We start from the raw sequence: 20,471 nt of genomic DNA on the forward strand, positions 1-20,471 counted from the left end.
TTACGTAGAAAAAAGTAGATGTACCGCAAAGAGGAGGAGATGTGCTCCAAATCATTACATACTGACAATACTTCTTAATATCATCGACATCTTCGCGAAAATATTCGCACTTTACGCGCTTGACTTTAAACGCTAAATTATTTATAAAGAGATCCGAAATTACTCGTATCTTTTTTTAACATTGTACTTGTATATATATAACGCGAATACACACGTTACGTTTTAGCGCATTGACGCGACTTCGTCATTGCGCGTTCTATTTCTTGTCACTGGCGAGTTTGTCATATGGACGCGGCCACGCGTCGGCAACGAATCTAAAAATGAATCCGCGCTATCGACAACGAAACTAAATGACTGACGAAAAGTCACCAGAATGGAATCTCTCACGTTGGCGTCTCGCAGTGATGAAATTAGATAGCACCGTAACACCAACGCATAATGCAAGATATAGTTTTTCTCTCATCTGAATAGAAAAAAAGATAAGAAAAGAATAAAAATCAATCGCACATAACGATCGAATCTGTAGTTCTCGAGTTTGTAGAGAAAGACATACGAAATCGACAGAAAATGCGACGAAATCTCATTCGCGACATTGCGAAATGGTAAGGTTTTAATTGCTTTTAGCCTGTCAACGTCGTCATATTTAACTGTACCAATTGTAAGTATATATATATATATTGAAAGAAGACAATAGAACGCGATAAATTTAATTTTCTAAGATCTTTAATTAAGTTGCACTTGCGTGATGGAACAATTAAATTTAATTCATCAATATATATCCGAAATGTTCGTTTAAAAGAATTATTTTAATTATCGTCAAACAAGCAATAATTATCGAATTTTTCAACAAATCACATCTTTTTTCTATTGATAGAATTGAAGAAATTCTTTGGATTATATTTAATTTTTATTTTATTATTTTAATAAAAAGCTCGCGTTAGTGGAAAGCTTAATAATAACTCAGAGCGCGGTCAAAAGATCCGCCTGTGGCAGTCAGATCGAATCCATTGTCAAGCAGAAAAATTAAATCTCAAACTTCTCAATTAGAAATATATGAGCTGATTGCTCGGGGAATCAAAATCGGAATTATTCGATCGATTATTAGATTTCATAGAACACCACCATCAAGACTGATGGTGGTTATACAATATCAATGGCGTCTAGGCGTTCGCGTAGGTGTACGCGACTCGGTAGGAATGTAGACAGAAATTTCTCGGTTGAGAGCAACGCTGGCAGTGGTGGTAGCAGTGGTCACGAGAGGTAGGTGGTGGGTGAAACTCGAACCTCGAGGTAGAGTCGCGATACCTCGCGCGTTTAGTTGGCGCGCGGGGCCCCGGCGATTGGGACGGCCGAATAGAGAGACACTCCGTGTAAAGAGAAAGAGGGTAGGGGACAAGGGAGATATTTTACAAGAGGAACAAGAGAGAGAGAGAGTGACGAGCGACCGCACGACGAGTGACGACGACGACCCGAGACGAAGACGAAGACGATCGAATCTCTCTGAGAGAAAAAAAAAAAAAAAAGAAAGAAAGAAAAGCTTTTCTCGCAATTTTCCCAAGTTTTGTTTTTCTCGCGCGAGCTTGCGGAATTTCGGAAATCGAGTGTGTGCGTCTCGTTCGTCCGCCTCGGGAGGGTTGAGAGTGATCCAGGAATAAGCGACCACCACTCGCTGTCGTCGCAGGTGTCGGCGAAAAAAAAGAACGCTCGGCTATAGGTGCTAAAAGAAACCTTCCGCCTCTCTCGGAAGGAAAAGCGCTCATCCTCCCCCTTGGATATCTGGACCCGCTTCAAGTAAGTCTCTCGATGATGCGGATTTGATTGCGGATGTGACGTTGCGTGGGAGCGTGCGCGAGTATATTACTTCACGCGTGTCAGTGCGACTTTCTCCATCGCTATCTTTGCCCGAGGAGTGTTCAGCAACCCCTTACGACCCATATCTCCCCTTTTCTTTTCATCCTGATCGCTTGTTAACGATCGCGTGTGGATCAGTGTCCAAGTGTGAGCAACAAGTGACAGACTATCTCTCGGTTTCGCGCACGCTCACCCACGCGAGTGATTCGCTATATTTAATTGAAGGGATAATTAAGGAGGTATGTCACGTTATCATGACACAGTTAATCCTGGCTATCCCCGTAGATCATTTAATTACCCGTATAGATAGTTATTATTCGCTTTACAATGATAATCGATGTCATTTTACGATTTGCAATGAAAATCTTATAAATATCGGATCTGGAGAGAGAATAATATCAATAATAAAACTCGAAGCTTGAATATTATTAATTTAATAATGCCAATGTTCGAGATGAAATTGCTTTGAATATATTGTAAAAAAGTTACACATTATCTGTATCCACGTGTTTCTTTTAATATTCACAATTAAAAAGAAATTTTATATTAATTTTCACGCGAATCAGAAAACAAGTAATAGCGATCGATGATTGTCGCGACGGCGAGTTAATAAAGTACTATAATATTTTCCAGATATTCAGAAAAAGATCAATATTTATCTATTTGGTGAATTTCTATATTTTATCACGCGCTGACGAGTGATATAGAATTTACAATTTATTTTATTCATCTTGTTTTATTCTATTTTATTCACACATTTTTTTTATATCTATTTCATACATATTGTATTTTTTATACAATTTTATTGACATTGAGAGAAGAAAGAGAGATTTAGCAAGAAATATAAATTACGAAAAATAAGACAATCTTTCGTTACGGTGGCATTTCTTATCCTGTCATTTAATAATTATTTTAGATAAATTAAGCTTCAATCAATTAAACAGAATAGTAGTTTTTACTAGTATTTGTATTTCTTTTGGATGTTTTCCCAGCATCTTCTTCATCGCATTCCTCATTATTTCTTTCACAAATTTTCCAAGATTATCTGACCAGTTTAGAGTTGTAAGAGTTCAATTATCGAGCTTTAAACTCCTCTTCCAATATGCTCTCGGTCTAGACGGATTTCTCGCGTTCGACTATTTCACATGACTAATCGCCACGAGTTCCGTCGCGGCGGCGCGGCCGACTATTCGTAGACTACTATCTAGGTATCTAGGCTCGGAGTCCACTTATTTTTAGGAGGCCGTAACGTGAGGAGGAGCGGTTCGTCGTTCGTTCCGACGACCATCTTTTCGCTCGTTGTTCCATCCGTCGTTCCGTCCATCTTCACGTCATCGTGCCGTCTGACACTTTGTCCGACGCATCATTTGCCGCCTCATCTTCACGTTGACAATCTATCTGCTCGTATTTATGCGTCAGTTTTGAGAGACTCTAATGACGGTCCTATATTTACCTAGGTCTTCCTCTATCATGTCATAATAATTACGATCGTCAGTTCAACGTCATTGTGCACATCGATATTTTATTTGATTTTCAAAGATATAAATCGCATGTTGAAGGTTGATCTTGTTTTGCAATAATTTCGGGAATTTTTGAACTTCTCTGGGAGAGAAAGAATTAGGGACTGTTAATTAATTATATCGAAATTCTGTACAAATGTGGGATGCATTAACTGCATGCAAAATTAATTCTCGCTGTTTTCGCAGTTGTAGACAAGTGCTATAGTTCTTCCCACCAAATTTTGCAATCGTTCAGAATCCAAGAATGTGCTCGAGCTTTAAAAATATCCTGCATAGTTTCGCGAGATTCGACGAATCCGGGGAAGAGAGCTGGCCGAATAAGATAAATCGATACGCCCGCCGTAGAGAAATCCAAAAAATCCGACAAGCAGATTGATATTAAATCAGTCGTTAGAGCAGATGTATTTTTGTCATTTTTCCACTGCGCGAGATTCACATGATTTAAGATTAAAAATAATATACATAATTCTTAATATATTATATCGAATTAAAATTTACGTTCAAATATAAGACGTGAGTGTGTATAATTTTTTATTACGAAAAAAAATCTCAATAGTAAAGTATGCAAATATAACAAATATATGGAATTCTGAGAAAAATTTAATTAAGCTATTCTAATAATTAATTAAGGCAAGATTAATTCTAATTTTTTGGTATTTGATTATAGATAAATTTTTATACCATTCTTTTATACTATTTATCTTCAGAAAAGAAAACTTTCTTAGAATAAGTGAAAACTTGAGAAGAATTTTTGAAGATTCAAATAATTAAGAAAATTATCATTAACATTTTTGGTAGTTACAAAAATGTTAATGATAATTTTCTTAATTATTTGAATCTTCAAAAATTCTTCTCAAGTTTTCACTTATTCTAAGAAAGTTTTCTTTTCTGAAGATAAATAGTATAAAAGAATGGTATAAAAATTTATCTATAATCAAATAACTGATCTCTTATTAGATGCAAAAGTATTCATCTGTAATCATCCATTTTAACTGATTAATCACTCGATGTAGTTGCATAAATAAATCGATGTATTTCTGGACGCATTGTCGGCCAAGCGGCACGTTTCACCTGTTGATTGTCAAACTCAGTCATGATTGGTATATGAAGTGACTAATATATTATTCTTGGCATTGTGCTCGTCATTGTTCAATGATTCAAGCCAACGAAATTTGTCAACTCTGTTTGCGCGTAATTAATCAATGTTAATTATGTAATCTGTGATAAAAGTAATTAATAAGTCGCGCATTTATAATGTAGGGTAGGTAGTCCAACACTGAACCATTGCGATTTTTCGTAAATGTGACTTTGCCAGATTGTGATGTTGTCATGCAACGACTCATTGTTGAATTTACCTACCCTACTATAAATTTTTACATTTTATTAAAAATGATGGTACCATAACGACTGAGAAGCATATATTTCCATGTGATACATATCCCTTTTATTATTGAATCGTTTAATACTTTGTAATCGAACTTTATAATTAATTTCGCAATTATCCCATATATATCAGTAATTTTTTAAAATCTATCCTAGTTTATTTGATTAATTTTATTATTTTATTTATTTAGTTTATTTTATTTGACTACTGTTCAAGAATATTAAGTCGACAATTAATAGCAAAAGATCGTCCTAGAAAGCAATCTGTATTCATGATTTTCTCTCATTACGACAATACATGGTATATTAGTTTAATATTTCTATTTTTTTCGTTTAGTATATAACTTATTATACACGTTCTATTTTAATTTTTCGCTACAGCCAAAATATCGTGGAATGTTTCTTGCTTGTTTTTGCATGAAATGCGAAATATATCTTTCAATTTCCATTTTCTCGAAATAAAGCTCGGTTTTCTTTGAGAAAAGAGGAGCGAGTAAAATTCGAATAAGATGATGTAAACATACATCCTTGTGCATAGTATTTGTTTTTGTACTCAATAGACAGCCTATCAATAAGAAGCAAAACATGAGTAGAAGGGATAAGATATATCTTTCCAGATATCAACATTGGAGTCAGTCGTCGATGACTGAACGAAGAGACAAGAGCGTAAGTAAGTTCCTCCGAAATTTTGCGATGAAAGATCAGGAGAGAGATTAGATTTTAGAACGAGGGATGTGTCATTAGAGTAATCTAATTTAGATTTTTGTGTGTCAGAGATCTCTTATTTTCTTCTCGCATATATATTTTTCTCGTTGGTATAGTACGTTTTCGTTCAAGGCCGCACGTTCTCTGTTGATTGACAAATTAGTTCTGTGCGTAGAAACTTTCCACGAATGAAACACCCGTATGTATTTTCCGAAGCAACTAAATTAGTAGCTGAAACGGAGCATTTTCTGCGCGTATACTCGTTTAATGTCCGAGTATCATTCGATGTTGACGCGTGTTTATTTTTCATCGTGTCAAGTCAAAGAGAGAGGATGTTTTAGTTTGTTATTTAGACTATCAGATTATAGCCTTACACATATAAATGAATGTGAATGCCATTTTTACGCATTGATGGAGTTAGGTTCTTTCAAGGTTTAATTAGTATAAAAAATCTCTCTCTTACTCTCTCTATTTTTTTTATTCTCTATATCCTTGCTCAAATACTTTCTAAATCATTAATATTAATTTGCTTTTTTCTTATTGTGTTTATTAAACAATTTTGTTATTTATTTAATTGTACAAATTATAGTTCTCATTTTATTTGTATGAAATTTTTTTGTTATATTATTTTATAAATAATATATATAACATATAATAATATATAACGTGTAATAAACAATTTTGTTATTTATTTAATTGTACAAATTATAGTTCTCATTTTATTTGTATGAAATTTTTTTTGTTATATTATTTTATAAATAATATATATAACATATAATAATATATAACGTGTAATAAACAATTTTGTTATTTATTTAATTGTACAAATTATAGTTCTCATTTTATTTGTATGAAACTTTTTTTGTTATATTATTTTATAAATAATATATATAACATATAATAATATATAACGTGTTGTTATATTACAAACGATTCAGGTGAATCCTGTTTCAACGCAGTGACGTTATTTATATAATTTTAGTTTTCGACGACTTTCGCAGGATTCTGCCAAAAAGTCGAGTACGTACGTCTGTTCTCACAATTTCTCGCGTTTTATCGCGGATGGATCGGGACATCGATCGGTGATTTCAGTGCCGCTGCCGACTCGTTTGAGTCAGTCGACGTAAATAGATCGCGGTGCGACGCAAGTAACGCGGTCAGTAGTATAGACAGGAAAGAGTGCGCCCGCGAAAATGCATCGCTCGATATAATAATTATAACTCTCGCAAATAGTTTAGTTCCGGATGTAACTCGAGCGTGGAGAAGTGAATCACTGTTTACGTGACAAGAGCTTCTTCGAACGACATTAAAATCTTGGAGAATTTCCATTTCGAAATTCGCATTCTCGATTATGTCAAAAATTTGATTTAAGAAATATTAATGCAAACTGATCTTTATTATTCGAAATTAATGACGTACTAATTGAGCATAAGGATTAATAATATTTAAAATATCTTATTTTAACTTTGATAAAATTATTTTCACATATTTTTGTATAATTATAAAATAACAATCCTATTTTATACAATTACATATATTTTTTCTTTCCGAAAAAAGTACGTCATTCAAGATATAAATTACTCTTCTATGACAAAGTACGTTATATATAGATTGCTAAATATATTTTGCAATTCATTTCACGTGATTGCTAAGGATTAGTGGATGTGTCATAATAATCGTGTTAGTCACGATTATAAATGATACCGTTAGTTTGGTTAAAATAGATGCAATGCAGTATAGAAGATTATTTATTTATTTATTTATTTTTAGTAGTTTTTGTTCGAAATTCTACGAATGTGAAAGTTGGCAAAAATTTTAATGTTATGTCAAATTTTATAATATCTAAACGATCGTTTTATGTGCTATATTATAGAGTAGTCACATAAACACGCTCGGTGAATTCGCGAAGAAAGGAAATTGTTTCGACGCACGTGGCTTCGAGCTTTGCCAGAAGTAATTACGCCTTCTTAAAGATATACCGGTTCATTGTCAGACGCCATGGACATTTAATTGCAGTGTTCCATTTTTAATTTATATGTGTTTCCACCTATTTTCCTATCTTCCTATTTCATTTTTTATTTGTTTTTATCAATTAATTTTTTTTTACCGATAATAAAATAGATATCGTAATATGGCTTTATCGTATCTTTCGCTTCTCGATCCGAGATACTTTGATCATTATCACGTATATTTTTTTACGCAAGATAAATTGTGTATTTGTCTTAATTTTAACGGCAATATATCTATTTAGAATTTTTTATTCGCTTCATTATATACTTAATGGCAATGTGCTACTTGTTTATTAGGTCACAGTGTCATCAAATATGCATTGTATCACAAATAGCCGACAGAATTATGCCAAAGTGAAGCAACGCTTTCTATATAGCCAGCAAAAATATTAGGTCAGTCGGAGATGCCGACAATATTTCTTATACACAACACGTCTATATTACGGAGAATTTAAATCGTATATTTCTCGATTGGTATTTTCACGAATTACGTGTTACCAGAAATTTGTCTGACGTTTCTTATTTGAAAATTAGTGCAATATTATTTAAGATGATGTTTTCGAAGTTTTGTTTTGACGTTCTTCGGCCATTTCTTTCTTGTTGCTTGACATTGTCAATGTCTTCTTATTAAAAGAGTATATTATAGAAGAGTATACTATAGAAAGAGAGCAAGCTCTCTTTCTCTAGTAGAGAGCAAGCTCTCTTTCTATAGTACGCCTAAATCGCAAAAAGAGCTTTTTTCTTTAATCTAGTTATAGAAGAGGCAATAAGTTATTACTTGAAATTATTTTACTATTTATTTAATTTTAATTAAAAACAGCAACATTATTATATATAAATCAAGAGAGAATAACACATTTAACAAAAATCAAGAAGGCAATGCAATTTTAAATTAATAAAAACTTTGGACCGTGAAAATTTAGATAAGATCAATATGATTATTAATTGAATTTAATTAAATCAATATTTTAAAGCGTTATCTCGTTATGAATGCGTGGTTTATAATAATATGAAGATAATTCTTCCGATGAAACGTTCTTATTTTTTTTTTCTTTTTTTCTGAAAGATCGATCGATCGGGTGACAAACGCGGCGCGAAAATCAGACGCGCGAAAGAGGCGGAATGCGAACGTGCTATTACGATGTGCAGTAATCTCGGGAATGCATACGGGGTCGTTTGCCAAGTCTTACCGTGACGTTGTAACACCCGGTCCCCGTCCGTTTTGTACGCCGTTTCGCCGATCTGTCAGATTCCTTTTCGCGCGCATCTGCTCGCTCTCGTCAAAAATGATCAACCACTGGCTGTAGAATGCGTGTGTCGACAATATATCTCGTGTCTTCACGTTATAATAGTCGTAAGAAAAAATTTTATGCTTGTCATTAATTAATCTCTCTCACTCTCTTTCTTCATTATATTTTAGTAGATTGAAGATTGAGGAAGTTTGTCTCTGGAATTCACCCTCGCGAAAAGAGAATCAAAATGAGATGATTGAGATGGGTTTGAAATTTTCGAACGTTCGAAACATTGATTTCTTTTCAAATCCGTGGCCTCTTTTTGTGCATAATGGCTTGTTTATTTGGCACTCTTCGACACAAGCAGGCAGCCAGGCGTATCATATTTCCATCGCCTGGCTGGAGCTGACATAATCGGATGATTTGTTTCACAATTTTGCGGCTTGAACGGTGGCAGTCGACCAATTACGCGGATCTCACGTTACCGGAAGGATGCCGTGTCGTGTCCCGTTGTCTACCTTTATAGTTGGCAGTCTTTTCCCAACGCGCGCGTCCAAACTAATTCATAGCTTCCGAAACGATTGTTATTTATCGTTGAACACAGTTACAAAACACTCTCTTATTTTATATTTACGATAGTCGTTGAAAATTGTACAAACGATAGTTGCCTGAGATCAATTAAGCTTGCAGTATTATTCTTGAAGTTCATTCATGCAAATACCACCTTTCTCATCTATGTGTGTCGGAGAGTAAAGTAATTAGAAAGTTACATCTTTTATGTAGATACATAGAAATAATATCTTTTTTTTTAAAGCAGTGGAAAATTTATTCATAAATTTTATTTTTACGAGGGGTTAGATGCATTAATAATTTTATAGTTAGAAGCAGTGGAAATTTGATTTCGCCGAGTTTGAATGATTATTCTTAGTTTATTACTTCTCTCAAATAATTTCAATCAATTAAATGCATTATATACGAAGTTAACATAGAATTTTAGTTTCACTCTTGGAATGAAATTATTATTTTTGTACGCGATAATGTGTAAAGTGTGAGACTGACAATGAGACATCGTATAGTCGAGAAATATTAAGCACTTAATCAAGAAGCGGGGGAAAACAGGTGCAAATGTCATCGTACGTCAAGCTATATACGTCATACGATACGTCACGCAAAAATCATTTTCACGCTGCGCGTAGCTGGCGAAAATCGTCTGGGAAAATCGACACTTCTGGCACTTGGAGGTGTCGCGCGACGGTCTCGGGTCTCAAAGGAACGATTGTCCGGACTTGAGACCCGAACGAACATATTACATCCGACGGGTTGTATCGGCGACCCAAATGTACATGGCTTCTACGGTTAGATGCCAAACATAATAACCGATTACCAAGATAACTGGCCCAACCTATTTTCGAGCCAAGAGCCGCATTAATAATAGTGGCCTTACGTCATCCAGCAGCGGCTCGCTCCCTCGGCCTTGGGGCGTCGCGGGAAAATACTCCCGCTCGCGCGAATTCCGCGTGAAAACTCCGCCGTTCTCGCTGCTCGCTCAATTTGCAGTTAAACGCGGTGATGCTAATGGTTCCTCATCGCTGAGGATTCGGCCGGCCCGACCGAAAATAGGCCTGACACTCGTAAATTATGAGGTCCTTTCGACGCGGCGCGCTTGAGGGAAGGCAGGCGTCTCTCATAAACGCGCCGAATATATATATATATATATATATATATATATATTTCGCGCCCGATATATTATTATTAGATCGACGATATATTATTATTAGATCCATATATATTATATAGAGAGACGTAAAGTCTTTAAAGAGAGACGAATTATTTTTGCGAAAAATAATTCGTCTCTCTTTAAAGACTTTACGTCTCTCTATATAATATATATGGATCTCTATTACGATTCTTATATTTTTTATACTTCAAAAAAGACAGAGAGAAAGAAAGAAAAAGAGAGTAATTATTATTATTGATAGAACAAATTTTTACCTGTAATGAACGTAATTAATTATAATTAATAATTTCACGATCACGTTCCTATGTTTTTGCGCAAACAGTAAATTAATAAAATAAAACTTTATTTGTCCAATTTCCATCGATTATTAATCTTAGATGCGTATTTCAACATATGATTATGAATTGATATCATTGCACATGCTACTCTCGGCGTAGCTCTCAGAAAATGTCTGTTTTCCGCCATTTTCAGAGCAATCTGAAAATACAGACTCGCTCGGCAAAATATATCGTCGGGGGAAGTGTTTTCTATTCGCTCTATAAACCTTACCGGAACGTTTAGCACGCGCGAGCGTTATTTACCGTCGTATTATTTTGGAAAGATTAGCGTTTTCTCAGCAGCAGCTGAATATCTCCCAAGACGCGAGATCGCGTCTTACGGCCAAGAGCGATTTCGGATCGTTCCGTATTTCCTTGAATTATGTAAACGCGTATTTTGACTTTATTGCACGCGATAAATCATGTTTTTTTCGACGGCCAAAGTGTCTTCGTTTCGTCGTTTCCTGGCGACTTTCGAAATCGACCATTATTGCAACGAAAAGTCCGGGACGGACCGTTTATCGCAATATTAAAGAGAACGCGTGACTCATTTATTAAGAGTTAATCTTTTTTTAAGACATCATCTCCGAGATTTTATATACAACTGGATTTTTTTCTTAGTCTTTAGTCTTAACAGCTGACGTTTAAAAATTGTTCTGATCTAACTATCGACTATCATAACGTAGTCGAATTTTAAGGCGAACATTTTATCACGATAATAAACAGAATACATGATTCGTTCTTAGCCAATCTTTATTTTAACGCACTTTTTTTCCTCGCAATTTTAGTTTGTATAACAACTTAGAGATTTAAAAATTATTCTGATCCACATTTCGTGCGTATCATTCGTCTAGAACGAATACTAATGCAAGTAGGACTTTCGTTACACGGTGCTACGATCGTAAGGCAACACTAAAGAAGACTAAGTATAGGCATTCGCGCAAAAATAGCCGCGGTTGAGGCAACTACAGGTGACAGGGTCTCAGGCTGCCAAGGTTTACTGAACCACGATAACGGGAGGTTCAAAGTATTATTGATGTTGTTATGCCGAACTTCAAACTGTAAATACTGGGTGTCAAGCGAAGCAGACTAGCGATTATTTCAATATCGAGTTGTTAAAAAATTAACAGCTTTTAATACGAAAAATTAGGAAAAGAAAATGGAATTATTTTCTTGTTTGTTTGTAATGAACATTAAATTTTAAAATAATTTTATTCGTATAAAACTTATATTATAATTATAAAATCATAATTATATATGTAGGAGTCTATTAAGAAATGTTAAATAAAAGAGAAAATAAACTTTGAAACTTTTATTAAGAGAATATCGATTTATCAAAACAAATGGATTTATAATTATTACATTCTTTTACTAATTTATTTAAAAGTTATATTTATAAAAAGTGACGTTATTATATATCATGTTTCTCTACAATAATTTGTTCAAAAGCAAAATTGAAAGCAGCGTCCTAATTTTTAAATTTTATTTAATCTCATATTTTTTAAAATCTTTAAAAATCCTTAAATAATTTTTTAATCCTTAAATAATTTATGGTGCATCCTCTCGCTTTCAGTACTCTGAGAAGTGACGAGCTACGGTAGACATCGAGCTCAAAAAGAAACCGCGAAAGAAGGTTGGATGGTGCCGCAGGCCGGCGCCATTTAAACCGACGAGCCAGGCGAAGGGACAGATTCCTCTCCTTCGATCACGCAAACGGGACCGGGTGTCCTGGTGTGTAGGGACAGGTGCGAAGGCGTGCCTCCACGATGGGGGTCGCCGACGACTTCGCGCCCAGCTTCACGCAGAAGCCGCAGCTGCGGCAGGAGGACGACGGCAACCGGCTGATATTCGAGTGTCAGCTGGTGAGCTCGCCTAAACCCGAGATCGCCTGGTTCCGCGGCGAGACTGAGCTCAGCCAGGATGACAGGACCAACTTCAAGATGCAGAGCGTCGGGACCAACAAGTTCCTGGTGGTGCTCGAGCTCGACGATGTCATCGAGACCGACGCCGGCCTCTACAAGGTCAAGGCGAAGAACAAGATGGGCGAGGTCGCCGCTTCCATCAACCTTAACTTTAGTCGTAAGTTCTCATATGCTGATTATTTTTATTTTCGTCTAGCGATATTTCTTCGAATAATAGCGATATTTATATACAAGTAATTATTTCGTCTAGTCCTCGGGCGATATGTATATTCCACTTGTGGTCGGTCTATACTTGCCTTTATCTACTTCTGATTCTACAAAAAGGATCAGTTAGGCTATATGATTAAAGTTAATAAATATTGGTCGAACTGGTTAATTATATTATTTAAAACGAATTGTTTTGATTTCTTTAAATAAAAATAATAACTCCGTTATTATAATAATATTAAATTTTATGTTAAGAACTCTAAATTGACAGATATTTGCACACATAATTTTCTTTATTTGAAATTTCTTTAAATTCGATCGTTTATTTTGATTAATATTTCATCGTTATACCTTTTCTAGCAATGGATGAGCCTAGAGAGAAGTAAGTTAGTGAAGTTTACATAGAGAGAATAACTCGTTTGTCGCTTCTCCAGGCTCTACTTAATTAATTCGTTTTACGCTTCTTGCTTACGCATTAATACGCTTTTATTATTTCGTCATATTTCTGCTTTATTTTTTTCTCTGCCTTTCTTTTTCGTTTTTTATTTATGATTTTAGCCGCCAAACAATCTATCAAAAGGGGGTGAGTGTGTGCTTACACTATGTTTTGCGATTGGAGTGTGTGATTGTCAATCAGTAATTAAATTGTATAACTAATATAACTTTATAACACTCTGTACTATATTTATCCCTTAATTTTAAGTAAAGAGAAATATCAAGTATGATAGAAAGAAAATGAATATGGTTCGCATAAATAAATTTAAATTTTTTATTTTTTTTAAACATTCGATTTTAAAAATCTCATCGTTAAGTTTTATCATTAAATAATTTCTTCATTAAATTACGTAAATCTCGATTTAATCTTTCCCGAAAGAATTCAAATTTATTGCGGAAGAAACTTTGGAAATCTGACGTGAAATTCGGAAAATGCAGCGTGTATGATGCGAAAGGCTCATTTATTGATTGGTGCGTTATCTCTTCGCCGATTAACGTTCGAGTGTTCTACTGAGAGAATAATCGTCGCGATATGTCTACTATTTTCGATCGTGTTCAAGAGCGATCCGATAGAAATCGCGAAGAGACTCGCCCTATGCATTTAAGTCGGACGACGCGATCAGCCGTTTCTTACCAATCCGCCCACGCAGATGGAACCGCGAACGCGAAACCCGGATGGAAATAGAATTAAGGTCTTCTAGTTTTGAACACCGTTCGTGCTTCGCACGCGCGCCATTTCGACCACAAAGTGGCCGAATTATTTCGGACCCTGTCTCTCGCGAGTAAGAAGCCACTAAATCTCGTACGAACTACGATCTGTCTACATCTAACTATGATCGAGAGCGAAAAAGACGGAAGATCGATCGTATTACATAGCTGACGTCTGATGAAACTTAAAGAACGAAATAGAGAGAGATGAAAGATCGCTAAAAGAGGATTGTCTATCTCGAAATTTTCAAGATGTTGAGTATAATAATCTTGAAAATGTCTATCTCAATCAATTCGTAAACCAAAGCGCAGATTTAACATACATTTTTATTTCTAGGAAATAAGTAACGTATGAATTTTTCTTTTTTTTTATTTACGTGTCATCTAAAATTATATATTATTTCTTTTATATCTTATATCTTTTTTAAACCAATTGCAAGAGAAATTCTTCGTAATAATCACGCAATCGTAAAGCTCGCGCAAGAGGCTATTCTTGTCTTCTCGTGATAGTTTATTATTATTATAATAACAATGTGTGATTTACTATCGCGGAACAGCTGTTAAATTAATTGCGAGATCTTTGTGCAATCTTTGCGAGCGGAAAGCATTTATCAGTCTTCAAATCACTTATCTCTTGCAGTTATTCCCGCATCTCGGTGCGACTTTATGCGATTTTCGAAGATAATTTGAAACTGGGTCGAGAGTCTTGACGACTCTCTCTCTATCTCTTTCTCTTTCTCTCTCTCTCTTTCTTTCTTTCTCTCTCTTGAGTCGGCACGATACGATGAGAAGCTGTATTTTCGGATCGCATCGACAGACGTGATTCCCGTGAATTTCTAAAAGTAACGCGAGGCTTCTACGCGTCTCCCAAAACGCGTCGCGGTTTGCATCCGATGATGCATACGAAAAAGATTTTAGATAAACCGCGAGGAATAATTCGGAAGCATGACTTCACGCATCAGTCACGTGTAACTTTGTCGAGAATTACGTATTCGAGTCTTGTTAGTTTGCAAATTCGTCGAAATGAACGAAAATGTTCGAAAATCGATTGAAAATGAAAGCTCGCGAATCCCGAGGAAACGTACCTATATATACATCTATACCGGTTAACGACAGTGAAAGTCGAGAGGAAACAGCCGCAGCCTACTTCCTCGCTAAACTTAGCCGCAACGTGCACCCGTGCTAATGCACTTGTGGTCCAATCGCGTGCTGCGAGTGTTAAGCACATGCTTCTCGCCCTGGCTCTCAATTTACGTGAATAAACACCGGCGATAATTTTGATTATGCGATTTTGCTATGAAGAGAAACTTTGAAGAGAATGATTTAACAGAGAGTAATAATTATTTTATTTTTAACCCTCACAAGTAACACTCTGCCATAATTACAGGAAAATTTCGGTGATTGACAGTTGAATCATAAATAGTCATCCATAATAATATGCAACTTAATCAATCTTTGTTTTTTTAAGAGAAGTAAAAGAGAGTTAAAAATTATAAAAATTTCATAGAAAAGTTATTTTTGAACTTATATCAAATCTAGATCTTTAGAGCTTCTGAAAAGAGTCTCGTGTCAGTCGGATATTTGCGACATTGACTTATCAGCAAACGTATATCTCGCCAACAGAAAGAAAAAGAGAGAGAGAAAGAAAGCAATATCGATTATGATGGCAATGTACCCAACTCGGATTTTAAAGTGGTTGTTAACCGTCGGATGGCCATCCGAACGAGCTGTTGAACGAGTCTCCTCCCGTCAGTAAACGTCGACTAAACAAAACAAAAGTTATTCCTGGCAGCAATTCGCGAAAGTCACGATAAATGTTTCAGCAGAACTTCAACAACCGAACAAAGCTCCTCTCTTATTTGCCTTGCCAAGTATCGCTATCTTTCTCGCCTTCTCACTTATCTAACTCATAGAAAAAAGAATTCTAATTTCTACTCTTTAATCTCTGTCACAGATGAATTAAAGCGCGTTAGCCTTGATTCTAATTTCTTTTAACCACTTTATGTACCATTCTTACGAGGCATGCGGCTTTCTGTGACGACGTGTGTGATTTTATTTTATGTCATTCAGTTCACTGACGCGTTGTCGGTCACGCCGGAAGTGCGATTGAAAAAATCGTCGCTGATGCGGAACACGTGTTCAAATTTTCGCGATGCAATCACGAGGGTGACGATTAACGCGTTAGCGAACGATAAATTAGCTTGAGATTTATTTCCGGATTCCACGACGTTTATCTCGCGCTTGCAGACAAATTGACGGTATCGCGCCGACTTTCGCGAAGAAACCCGCGATCAGGCAGGAGGACGACGGTAAACGGCTGCTCTTCGAGTGTCGCATCACAGCCGATCCCACGCCGAAAATTACATGGTTTCATAGCGGGAACATAGTCAAGGATTCGCCAAGGCACAAGGTTTGTCGACTCGTTATATACGCGAACTTACCCCCTAATTCTGTAACGCTATATAAACTCATAAAAAGTCGAGTAATACAATTATAATCGAATAATTTATACGTGAAAAGAATGATGTATAGATTTAATACGATTAGTGACAATTTCGTTCAAATTATTCAATTATTTGTATTACATATTGTATTTATTTTTTCTCTTATAACTTTTTTCGTATTTTTAATTGTTTAATCTTCTTACGAAAAAAAAAAAAAAAAAATAGAATTTGAAGTAGCCGATAATTGTTTAATTAATTGTAAATTCGTTTTGTTTAAACCGTTTCAGCTGACCGTCGATAAAGATGGCCATTCGTACTTCGCCACCCTGGAAATAAAAAACGTGACCGTCGAGGATGCTGGCAAATATAAGGTCACAGCGAAGAACGAGCTTGGCGAATCTAACGCTACGATTTCCCTGAATTTCGACAGTAAGTATTTTTGCTATTCTTATGCGATAAGTAACTCATAAACCCATGTGCATATACTTTGACCGATGATCCGCTTTACATTTTGCGTCCTGCTTAATTTTTTACTTACAAATATATATGCTCGACAATATTATTATAGATCTTTGTGTGATTATATGAGTTTACACTAGACTGCAAAATTGTTTTCAAGATTAACTTTGAACATATATAATGTTTTTGTATTATTAAAAATATCTTTACTACAAAGTGTTTGTTAATAATTTTTATATTATTTTTTAGACTACTTAATTATAAAAATTTTTGAAGGAAAGATAAAACAAATACATTTTTTTGTATTCTTTCCCGCTTAATTTGGTAGCGGGCGATAAAGCGAATCATCGGTTTCTCCAACTCTTTTCTCACATTCTCACTCGGGATGTATATCGATGAACTCTTTCATTTCCAACTCTCTTCTTCATCTCAATTTCTCTGCCCTGTTTATCTATTTCCTTGATGACAACTCTACACCAACATATATTATAACATATATCCGCAGTTTATTATGTAATTTTTTTCCGTTCCATCAGCTGTCCATTCTTCTCAACAGTCTCTTTCTTCTACTTTCTTTTTGTAACTATATTGTACATATGCGGAATCTCTTTATTTTTTAATGGTTTGTCTCGGTCGAGCGATGAGCACGTATCGATGTCGGCTCGACGCGAGCCACGATATACAGCCCGTTGATTGATCTTTAATCGACTAAATAGCATTTGCGAGAGAACACACCATATAGTTTGTCTCTCACGAATCTTGCATTGTTAAAAGTTGCGTAGAGAGCGGACCAGAATAATCAACTACTCGTAATATATATATAACTCGTATATACTTGCTGCTTCAATCACTCAATATTAATTCGAATCGCATCTCGCGCGTACCAGATCAGCAGCGGACTTACTCTCGTGCACTCGCACTCTCTCAGACGAGATTTACGTATACCTACATATTTATTTATGCACGAGATGCGATCGCAGATTAGCCTTACATATTGACGCTTCGTTAGGTTGCTTCGATGACATCTTTTCTCTCTATTCATACGATACGTGCTTGTGTCGTGTGTGAGGATTGACGAGGCTCGCTCTCACACATACACATGTACACAAATACAATTACACAGAATTTCTGTGATGATTAGATCCCCTAACGACATGTGTATTTCCTTACTTGCACATACATTTATTTATAGACAGTTTTTATTCTAATGTAAAGAATATTTTTAATCACATTATAAATTTGAATTTTAATATAGTTATCGAATATAGCCCTGTAAAAAATTATACAAGATCAAATTTTGTAATTCTATTGATTGAAAATATAACTTATAGGGAAGAAAAATATACTCACTGCATTTTAGGAATACTTTTGACGATCCATTGTTTTTTATTGAATTATAAAAAAAAACTATAGCAAGTACGGAAATATTTTTTACAAGTAGCAAGATATCCATGTAGTTTTTATAAGATGACACACGGTTCTAATATTGTATATATACTCACATCTGTCTTCCGTCACGTGCTTCACTAGTCCATTTTCATTCTAATTCGCTCGTAGAGATTTTTGATGAGTAAAAGAGATGTTTGAAAATTTTTATGTGTTTTGTCATACTGTATATATTTACATCGCTGATTAATACCACGTTAACGTACATTGAGACACAACATAGAGACACATATCTTCCTTGGTAGTCGATAATTTTCGATTTTTATAAATACATCTCAAAATTGCAAGATGAAATTAAATTTTTTTTATTAATACGATGCTCTACTGTTATACATACGTATATGATGATATATGTACATATTACATCACCTCCACTCACTCACTCGCAAACAGCGTTTGACGAAAGCTTGTGCATAACTGTGTAGTGTTTCTACTTTTATCTAACCGCGAGCGACGTCAAAGCCGTGCGAAAGAAAAATGGAGCAGGTGACACTTCGACAACACTATTTTATACTCTATCAAAAGCGAGACATCATCGCGAATAGACGGAAAAAGAGAAGTAGGGAAAGCAACCTAATTTACAAGGTGTCGATCTCATCAGCGAAGATCCATGAACCTTAAAAACGCTTTCAGCGCGCTTCTTAAGTGCGGTTGTACAATTATGTATAAAATATTGATTATAATATTATATATAAATTTAATGTAAATTAAATTGCGATATTATTCTCTATGTAGAGAAATAGAATGTTTATAGTAGTGTCTCTTAGAGAGAGAAAGAAACTTGAAGAGAATATTCAAGCGCGCCACAAATCGATACGTGACTCCCGATCTCGCATCGAACTGTAAAATGCTTCGCTTATTTAAGCCTTTCGCTGCTAAATCATTTCGTTGGTTTCTAAAATTCGCGATTAGTCAAAGATTAGTCTCTTCAGAATTTTATTTCTATATTTTATTTTTCTTTCGTCTAAACAATCCATTTAAGCGTAAGTATAATTTGGAGAAAAATAAAAAAAAAAGATAAATAAAAGGAAGAAAAAAAAATAAAAAAAATAATTGTCTTTCTTCAATGATGTGCGAATCTGACATTAATCAGTCGCAGCGAAAGACTTGAGTAAGCGAGCAAGAAGATGTGTGTGACCAAGAACAATTCTCGATATGTCGATCGTTTGTGTCGAACGTAGGCGACGAGGCACCGGTTCCCGAAGACGGTATTAAACCGACCTTCACCGAACGACCGGTTATAAGACAATCCGACGACGGTAACACCATCACCTTTGAATGCCGACTTGTCGGCGATCCGAAACCGAGTGTCAAGTGGTAAGATCCGATATATTCGCGACGCGCGCGAGAGGAAGTACGCTGAAAAAAAACATCATCATCCTCAGAAAAAGATTATATATTTAACAACAAGAAAAGAAAAATGACACATTAAATTATTTTCGCTGAACCAAAAATTACAATTACATTACTTTGAATTTTTTTGAAGCTGTCATTTCAAATATTTTCATTTTTTTGAAAATCAATATATTAATATATTAAATTAATTAATATAATATATTAATATATTAAATATATTAATATATTATAATATATTAATATATTATTAACATATTAATATATTAATTTTTATATTAATTACTATATCAAGATAAACTCGAAAATTCTTCTCCGACATTCAAAGTTTGCAAACGTGTAGACTTCCAAGCGCGCGCTCGCGATTCGCGATGCAAAAATCGGTATTGAACGGATACTTGGACTTGGCGCATCTGGCGACGATCACGCAGGTATCACGGTACCGAGGAGGTGAAAGAGGGCGGACGGTTCAACACGTCCCTGGAGCTCGATCAGAAGCTGTATCATCTCGCGAGGCTGAGGATCGACAACGTGGCGAAGGCGGACGCGGGCGAGTACAGAGCCGTGGCGAAGAACAAGCACGGCCAGGGGGTGGCGACCATTAATCTAAACTTCGAGGGTGGCGACAAGCTCAAGTAGGCATCGAGAAAGAAAAGGAGAGAAATTTATCCTCCTTGACATA

The 20,471-nt window shown here is 35.4% G+C and overlaps 1 protein-coding gene across 50 annotated transcripts in view; it reads left to right on the top strand.

The window, feature by feature from the left end:
• The first annotated feature begins 1,264 nt into the window (after positions 1 to 1,264).
• The window catches only part of Bent (projectin protein bent), a 105,089-nt gene continuing 85,882 nt past the window's right edge, over positions 1,265 to 20,471 (top strand). For 43 of the 50 annotated variants that reach the window (XM_083046931.1, XM_083046950.1, XM_083046961.1 and 40 more), the window contains exons 1-7: positions 1,266 to 1,791; positions 12,329 to 12,834; positions 13,245 to 13,266; positions 16,335 to 16,497; positions 16,819 to 16,960; positions 19,618 to 19,753; positions 20,221 to 20,424. In XM_083046931.1, coding sequence (XP_082903057.1) covers positions 12,522 to 12,834; positions 13,245 to 13,266; positions 16,335 to 16,497; positions 16,819 to 16,960; positions 19,618 to 19,753; positions 20,221 to 20,424 — 980 coding nt within the window. In that variant the 5' untranslated portion in view covers positions 1,266 to 1,791; positions 12,329 to 12,521. Of the gene's footprint in view, positions 1,792 to 1,817; positions 2,091 to 12,328; positions 12,835 to 13,244; positions 13,267 to 13,417; positions 13,468 to 16,334; positions 16,498 to 16,818; positions 16,961 to 19,617; positions 19,754 to 20,220; positions 20,425 to 20,471 lie in introns of those variants that run through there. The other 7 variants (XM_083046979.1, XM_083046980.1, XM_083046984.1 and 4 more) reach the window with 5 other exon arrangements.

This window comes from Prenolepis imparis, unplaced genomic scaffold, assembly GCF_030444845.1.
Source record: "Prenolepis imparis isolate NDT839.2.m4 unplaced genomic scaffold, iyPreImpa1.0 SCAF_9, whole genome shotgun sequence".
Lineage (NCBI taxonomy): Eukaryota > Metazoa > Arthropoda > Insecta > Hymenoptera > Formicidae > Prenolepis > Prenolepis imparis.